This window comes from Octopus bimaculoides, chromosome 9 (genome assembly GCF_046866305.1).
Source record: "Octopus bimaculoides isolate indiv1 chromosome 9, ASM4686630v1, whole genome shotgun sequence".
NCBI lineage: Eukaryota > Metazoa > Mollusca > Cephalopoda > Octopoda > Octopodidae > Octopus > Octopus bimaculoides.
Genome location: NC_142936.1, coordinates 17,921,316 through 17,930,284, shown reverse-complemented (window position 1 = coordinate 17,930,284; position 8,969 = coordinate 17,921,316). Strand labels below are relative to the sequence as shown.

The 8,969-nt window shown below is 32.6% G+C and overlaps 1 protein-coding gene across 1 annotated transcript in view; it reads left to right on the top strand.

Annotated features, from left to right (window-relative positions):
- The window catches only part of LOC128248701 (uncharacterized), a 51,628-nt gene that overhangs the window by 3,966 nt on the left and 38,693 nt on the right, over positions 1-8,969 (top strand). The window contains exons 3-8 of the mRNA XM_089358103.1: positions 19-101; positions 3,303-3,470; positions 4,822-4,966; positions 5,696-5,806; positions 6,499-6,615; positions 8,144-8,929. Coding sequence (XP_089214229.1) covers positions 19-101; positions 3,303-3,470; positions 4,822-4,966; positions 5,696-5,806; positions 6,499-6,615; positions 8,144-8,929 — 1,410 coding nt within the window. The remainder of the gene's footprint in view (positions 1-18; positions 102-3,302; positions 3,471-4,821; positions 4,967-5,695; positions 5,807-6,498; positions 6,616-8,143; positions 8,930-8,969) is intronic.

Below are 8,969 nucleotides of genomic sequence, written 5' to 3'. Positions count from 1 at the left end.
CTTTCAAATTAATTTTAGGTGATAATGTCATTGATTTAAATAAGACATTTATCGGATCCATACATAACCCGATCACGTACCAGATCAGACAGCCATTTCAGGTAAGTGTTTGGTTTTGGAAAGAGATATTTCTTAAAATATAATTTCTTAAGATTCTTTCTTTCATTACTACTTGACGAGATGCTATTTTCCCATCCATCTTCTTGTGAAGATAACTGGACAGCAGTTCCTATTTAAATCATGCCATGAAATATGCCAGAATAATATGGCATGATGTATTTACATTTGTTTAATTTCCAAGGAAAGCGTTATAGATTATTGGATGACTACATAAAATTTATCACAGATTTTCTTATATATGCTTGTGAATAAAATATTCAATACGTATTGAATAACATTGCCAGCTAATGCACAGTATACTATTAGTCTAATCCGTTTAACTAGTTTTTTTTTCCGTTTGTTACTGATTTAAATAAGTATTGCCATCAGGTTTTTCATATTGAGCTGAACTGTGGAGAGGGCTTATCCTCTGAAGAAGGATGACCAGTCTTGAAAAATGTTAAGCTCTTTATTTTTTCTGTATACGAAACTTATACTGCGTTTAATTTACAAGTGTTTACTTTCCACATCATAGGTATTATAAACTGTAAGCTTGCAGTATTAGATTTATCATATATGCATACATACATATACATACATACATATATACATATATATATACATATATATATATATATATATATATATATATATATATATATATATATATATATATATATATATATATATATATATATATATATATATACGATACATATTCAGTAAGTAGAATGTAGGTTCATAAGAGTGCGTGTGGATGTGTATTTCTTAATACGTATGTTTATATATATATATATATATATATATATATATATATATAGTAGAAGGTTTAGATTTAGATTCAAGATTGAATATGGTACTTATGTTTAGGCACCAGAATATAGTATGGTAAGGTATTATACAAAAACCATTCCAAAAAACTAGGTGATCAAAAAATCAAAATAAGCAACACGGATTTCAAAGATGACTGCAGTACGCACGTTTCATGCTACTCCATTTATTTAAGTAATGCGAGCATTACATTAAAAGCAATATGTAGAGCAATCTTCAGCAATCTTTCCTGCAACTGAAGATTGCTCTACATATTGCATTTAATGTAATGCTCGCATTACTTAAATAAATGGAGTAGCATGAAACGTGCGTACTGCAGTCATATTTGAAATCCGTGTTGCTTATTTTGATTTATATATATATATATATATATATATATATATATATATATATATATATATATATATATATATATATATATATATATATATATATACACATACATACATACATACATACATACATACATATATATATATATATATATATATATATATATATATATATATATATATATATATATATATATATATATATATATATATATATATATATATATATATATATATATGTATATATGTATATATAATTTAGAGAAAAAACACTCTTAATTAATTAAATAAAGAAAAAAACGATATTCACACTATCCAGAAAAATAAATAAACTATAAAAACTTTATTCTAAAAATCAATAAAGTACATGAAACAATAAATAGTAAATGCTATTAAATGGTATTATATATTATATATTGTGAAATTTGATTTATAATTAATAATTGAATTTTTCCCTGTAAGTTTTGGATTGATATTCTCTATTATTATTATTATTATTATTATTATTATTATTATTATTATTATTATTATTATTATTATTATTATTATATATATATATAAGCATGCGTATTAAAATATACACACCCACACGCACCCTCATGAACCTACATTCTTACTGAATATGTGTTGTATTATCTGACTGGAAGTAAATTATTAATGTACAGATAAATGCCTGAAACACATAACTGGATCTTCAGATTAATCGAGCATGACCCAGAGATGCTTGTCAATGCATGTTGTACTGGATCAATCTAACAGAAAACTTCTGATCCGAAAGATATTGTGGATAGATAGCTTGTCTGCAGAACGATGCTAGGAGGTTCTCGCGCTAACAGTATCGGAGAACTTCGCTGATATCTTGAGCTTATGACAAAGGTTAGAAAGACAAAAGACCGCTGATAAGTTAAGACAGCAACAGGCTGCATATCACAATGGTAATCGCATAAAAAAGAAGATCAGAATAGATGGAAAAAATTGTTGTTTACAATTATTTCTATTTTCCTTGCGGTGTTGCAGTAGGAAAGAGGTGGAGCAACAATTGTATTAGATGCTTTAACACTTCTTGGGGAAGAATGATATTGTGGTATTTATTAAATTGGGACAGATAGATCGCTACAGAAAGAAAATTCTGATAATAATAGCATTTACCTTTTGAGCCCACTATTTAACATATTGCTTCCCCCATGAGATGTCACATTGGCCAAGCGAAAAATACTTCAGATGTTATCGACTTAACCATAACCCGAAAACTGATGGTTTTTGTGCCTAAATTAGAAGCGATTATTATAGAATCAGAAGCGATTTACTTGCTCGGAGGTAAATCAATTCAATTCATTTATATCACTAATGCTTACGAAACAAGCATAAATACTTCATACTTTGCGTTTGCCATTCTAAAACTGAGACCTTCTGACAACATAAGAACTAATATTTTTGTGTTTTTTTGTTGTACTTTATACGTTATATTGCGTAGTCAACGTATATATAATTCTGTGTTTCCAGTTGTAATTTATATATGATATATAGGGGAAACAACTACCATTTCTCTCCATAAATATATAAATCTATGCTTTAACAACATGATAAAATATTTTTAAAAATATACACGATTATACATAATGTTTTCAATTATCAAGACGTTTATTAATTCATATATTGAATAACCTATAAGTCTGCTAGCCTATGCGAACCCACAAATGTTTGCGTGTGTGAGATAGATAGATAGATAGATAGATAGATAGATAGATAGATAGATAGATAGATAGAGGAAGGGAGGGAGGGAGAGATAGAGAGAGAGAGGGACAGAGACGGAGAGTGTGTGCATGTTTGTGTATGCATGTGTGTATATGTGTACGTGTGAGTGGTGTGTGAGTGTATGTGCGTGTGTGTGTGTGTGTGTGTGTGTGTGTGTGTGTGTGTGTGTGTGTGTGTGTGTGTGTGTGTGTGTGTGTGTGTGTGTGTGTGTGTGTGAATATTTTTATTGTTCTATTTGATAGTACCTATTTCCAATAATATATACCTTCAAACCTCTGTTTTCAGAAATTCGTTGTTTCGTTTACTGCAAAAAGCAACAACGAATTGATAGCCGAATACGTTTACCAAAGTGGTAGTCGTTTGCCTCAGAGAAGCGTCGGAGAAGCCAGGTATGAACTGATAACAACTCGTGGTAGTCAGAATCCTACTACTCATCTCACATACCAAATTCGAGTAAGTACTTTCACTGTCATTGTTGCCTTAGAATATCTGGGTATTATTCTCTGCTACACATCTTAATTGATTTGAGCCTTTATCGTTCTGATATGTGATGCTGCAGCAGCCGATAGCTCTGAGCGAACAGCACAAATATTGATGGTTAAAAATCCTTGACCATTACTCACATCTCTTGCATTTCTTCTCTGTGTACATAAGTATTCTAGGTTATGGGTGTACTCTGTTATACAGTAGCTAATATGCAGGTGGTAGTGAAAATACCTCGCATTATTTTTGTATCCAAACTACCCTTAAATATATATATATTCAACATCTTTAGAAACGCGGAAATGATTCCTATGAACGCGTAACGAAGCCTAAAATCGAAACCTTACTGCTTTAGTAACTAGTAGCAAACCATACTTATATCAGTGACGTGTCATGAATACCAAGCAATTAGCTTGCAGAAATATCGCCACATATTATAGAAAGTTCTATAATGTTTTATGGGTTCCTCTTAAACATTAGGTTATATAAGAAACAAAGCAATGCAGTTTCGAGAAGGTCCCAGAAGATGAATGGAAACATGATTCTTTGACCTTGCTCGGCCAGTGTTCAAAATGCATTTTTCCATATTGCATAAACGCAATATCTTCACCTCTCGCCACACAAATAAGTAACCAGCCAACACTTAGACAAAACAAGACAAAGCCATGCATAGGATGCACAGCGAACATGCCTTTCAATATAAATGCTTTCTTGGTTGCAACTGAACCCTGGGTTAAAGAAATCGTCGACTATAATGAACAGAGTATTTCTTTCGCCTCTCACACGAAGCTAGTAATTTCTGTTATTAACGTAACTATTAACTGCATTTGCTTCTAAGTACACCACAGTCAATAACCGGCAAGCCATAGTGTTATTATGAACATATTGCGGTTTAAACAACGTTAGAATCGGTTTCATTATGGAAGAGCATGCAGTCTTAATACCATACCAATTAATCGTTTCTATTATAGGCACAAGGCCTGAAATTTGGGCGGAGGGGTCAGTCAATTAGATCGACCCCCAGTACAGAACTGGTACTTAATTCATTGCACTCGAATGGATGTAAGGCAAAGTCGACTTCGGGAGAATTTGAACTCAGAACGTAGCAACGGGCGAAGTACCGCTCAGCATTTCGTTCAGCGTGCTAACGATTCTGCCAGCTCGCCACCTTATACCATGCCAATTATTAAAAACTCGTGCACCAAAGCCACAAACGTTTATACTTTTAAAACAGTCTGTTTGGGATCAAAATATCGGAAATCATCTTTAACTGTTCAATTTTCTAAAGTCTTAGAATGTCCTTGTTATTGTTTTATTTCAGAGCTATTGCAGCCAAGGTTATTATGGTCCGAACTGCATAACAAGGTGTTATATTCCTATCACCGAGCAAACGAGATTTCAATGTGATGTTAACGGTCAAAAAGTCTGCAAACCTGGTTTCTCTGGTCCATTATGTAATATTAATGGTACGTGTATATTATTTCTGTCTCTTTACATCATGAATTCAAATCCTGCCTAGATCAGTTCTCCCTTTGGCTTCCTGGATCCAATAAAATGTGGACCAATTTCGGCCTTGGATTTTCTATGGGGTTAGCTAGCACTTCGATTATATCGAATTTGCTCACTCACACTTTAGATTCCCGGTGATCTAAAACTGAGTCATCGAAAATCAGTCATCCAATCAATTTTTTACCACCATAAATACCTTAATTATTTATGACTGTTGCATTAATCAAGGATGTATTAACTACTGTTTAAAAAAAAACGTCTGTCTGAGCTGTAGTCATACGCACATGATTGCAAGCAAATAGAACATTTCCTGTTATACAGGGCTCCTGCTCCTTACAACAGAAAACTACACTGCTACATAATACCTATTTACAGTGAAGCATTTAAATGAACGATAGTTAAATATTTTTGTCATTGTTCTCAGTGCATCATTAGTGATAATAAATGAAGTTGTGACACCTTCAACTGTAGACTGACACGGAATGGACTTGATTGGCAACAGCTCAATTCCATTGAAAGCATATAAACGTCTGTAATAATATATACAAATTCACTTTTTGTGAGATTGTAAATACATTGCTGTAATTAATGAAGTTGATTCACTTTCATTTTATCGAATTTCATCATTTAAATAAATAGAAAGAAAATATATGTGTAAATGACATGTATTGCCATCACTTTTTCAGATGATCCATGTCGCAGTGCTCCCTGCAAAAACAATGCGACTTGTCACCGAATTGGCTCTACGTTTAAATGCTTCTGCCACCCGCAATACACAGGAAAATATTGTAATCAAGGTATTTACTTTTTTCTATTCACTCGTAAACTTTATTTGTAGGAATTCGGGACACTGTTAAATTGTAACACTCGCGAAACTATCAATGTCTATTTTATTTTAGGTATAATAATGTTGTTAATTGAATCTATTTCATAGAATACTCTTTTTATCGTGGACATCTTTAACATATGTACGCTCAGATTTGCACTTCTATATACATTAGATATTTAATATTACATGTCGTCTGGTTCTACATGTATTCCACCTGCTGGTGTGTTATTTATCTCCTCAAAAACTATTCCAAATAATGCTTGTAGATTATTTCGGTCATTTGCTTAAATGGACAATAATAATTCGTTGTAAGTGAAAGTTCAAAAGCTTATCATAGATGAGTTGTTACGTTATTACTCTAGTTGAAAGTTAATAGCTTGTTCTAGATTGATTAATAACATGTAGATATGAGTGGATAATTAATACGTTAAAATAAATGGAAGTAAACATTTAGAAGTAGATATGCATTTAAATGTCGAACAATTTACTGTTATTTAAACAGGTTAAATTTAATTGCTTCGACAAGGTATTAATACTAGTCCCTAAAAGAAACAAACTATTAAATATGCATGATATTGCAATACCTGTGATGTTCTAAACTGGAATGAGTTTTCAAAAATTAACGAAGTGAAAAAATGGGTTAATATTGATTTATTTTAGGCATCGACGAATGCAGACAGGCTCCTTGTTTAAATGGTGGCACGTGCGTCGACGAAATTAATGGCTATTACTGCAGATGTCCATATGGTTATACTGGACCCAGATGTAGTAGGACTGGTAAGAAACATGAATTTCTATTTGAATTTACATCGCTATAAAAAGTAATGCAAGCATTTCAGCAAACGTAAGTATTGCAAACAATTTAGTCATCAAGTTCCATGGTAAACTTAGAAATATCAACGGTCTGTGAATATATGTCTAACAAAATATCAAAAAGAAAAAAAAAGAAAAGCATATACTGCATTCAGTTGATTCTATCGTCAACGTAAGTTATTTCAGCTATTAAATATACAAAATGAATTTTTTTCAATTTCAAATTAGAAATATGTTAGACTTTTTAATAATATCTTTCTACTAAAATCATTTTCATTCTTCAAATATAAAGCCACATAAGAATGAGTGACCTGTCTCTTTATTTTGTTGGAAGACGAAGTCTGTAAGCGATACGGTCTTCTCAGACGAGAAGATAAAGGAGGTTGCTAATACAGTAATCTCTCGCCATATCGCGGTTCACCTATTACAGTTTATTATTTAAGCTTACGTCGATTCCTCCGTGATGTTGTTTTGCATTTACAACATAAATGCATTTATAAAATAAATATATACAAATCATAAAAATAATAATAAAAATATACAGTAAACCTCGTACTTCGAGTGGAACACATAAGTATGACACGTGTGCAACTCGGAGATGTGAGGAAGAAGATTCATCTTGCAAGTTAAGAATTTCATTATTTCAGCTAAAAACGAACTAGCCAGCGGTTAGATTTGAAGATTTCTAATAAACTGAAATACATCTAGAAGCATCCAAAGAAGTCAGAGATTAATGGTATCCAACATAGATATGGGAGACACATTCCATACTGAGTGATATCTGGATCACACATAACCAAATTTCTATCAACAAATAAAGCCTATATTCGTAATTGCATTGAATACCACATCGTATATCAATTTCAGAATTGGGATTACGTGGTACAAAAAGATATTTAGAAAAGTAAAAGACAAAAATCATTCAAACGAAGTGAAATATATTATTATTAAGTTGTCTGGCAGTCGTTTACTTAATACATCTTTATTTCTATTATCAAATGTTTTATCTTAATTACATTTCTATTTGAGAATAATTGTTGACATTTTGTAGATGACCTGTAGGCTAAATTAGTAATTGTAAATCAATCATACTGATCGGATAGTGATTTTTACTCAATAACGATAATAGTGTAGGAAACAGGTCTGCCATAGTTATAATTAGTTATAAGACGTGTTAAGTGTGCTAGCATTGCAACCAAGTTGTAATTTAGAACAAAATGAAAAACACACACAATATTATCTTAGTTACAAAACTGAATCTTTTCTGCGTTTGTACTTTAGTAAGGCATTTATGGATTTAGTGAATGTTGTTTTATTAAATAGCAAATCAAGTAGATTTATTCTGTTAATTTATCTTATTTTCTTTTGAATCTAATTCTTTCAGCATGTTTGTCAGCACCTTGTATGAACGGTGGTCAATGTTCGAACGCAGGTACCTCATTTGTGTGCCAATGTCTTCCTAACTTTTATGGTAATCGTTGTCAATTTTCAGATAAATGTCGCTCGATGACTTGCCTAAATGGTGGCCGATGTGCTATAACTAACTTTGCTGCGAAATGTTATTGCCAACCTGGATTTACTGGTAGACACTGTGAAATTCCCACTAATTCCTGTCAATCCGCACCTTGTCAAAATGGTGGAATATGTCGGATGGTAAACGATCGAATCACATGCCTATGTCAACATGACTTTTCCGGAGATAAGTGCCAGTTCCCAATTGAGTTCTGTTATCCAAAATGTCAAAATGGAGGAACTTGTAATGAAAACACAAGAAAATGCTACTGTCCTCAAGGATTTTATGGTCGAGATTGTTCGAAAAGAGATCCTTGCGCTTCAAAACCATGCTATAATAATGGCCAATGTCTTGTACAAAACAATTTTAACTACGTTTGTGTGTGTAACCAAGGATGGACCGGTAAAAACTGTCAGAATATCATTAGATCTTGTTCGAGTAACCCCTGTTTGAACGGTGGACTGTGCTGTCCTAACGGAAACAGCTTTATTTGTAATTGTCGACAAGGATGGACTGGACGGACATGCGGCATTCGAACCAATCCATGCACCCCAAATCCTTGCCAAAATAACGGCCAGTGTAGCAGATTAGGACCATATGGCTTCATTTGTAAGTGTGTTAATGGATGGTCTGGCACTATTTGTACTGTACGTACTCCACCGTATTGTCCGTCTCGCCTTTGTCTTAACGGAGGAACCTGCATCCAAAATGCCAACCAATTCCGTTGCCAATGCCCACTTAACTTTAAAGGAAAATATTGTGAAGGTAAGCATGGTTGTTTAATGTTACATAATTTGCACTAATG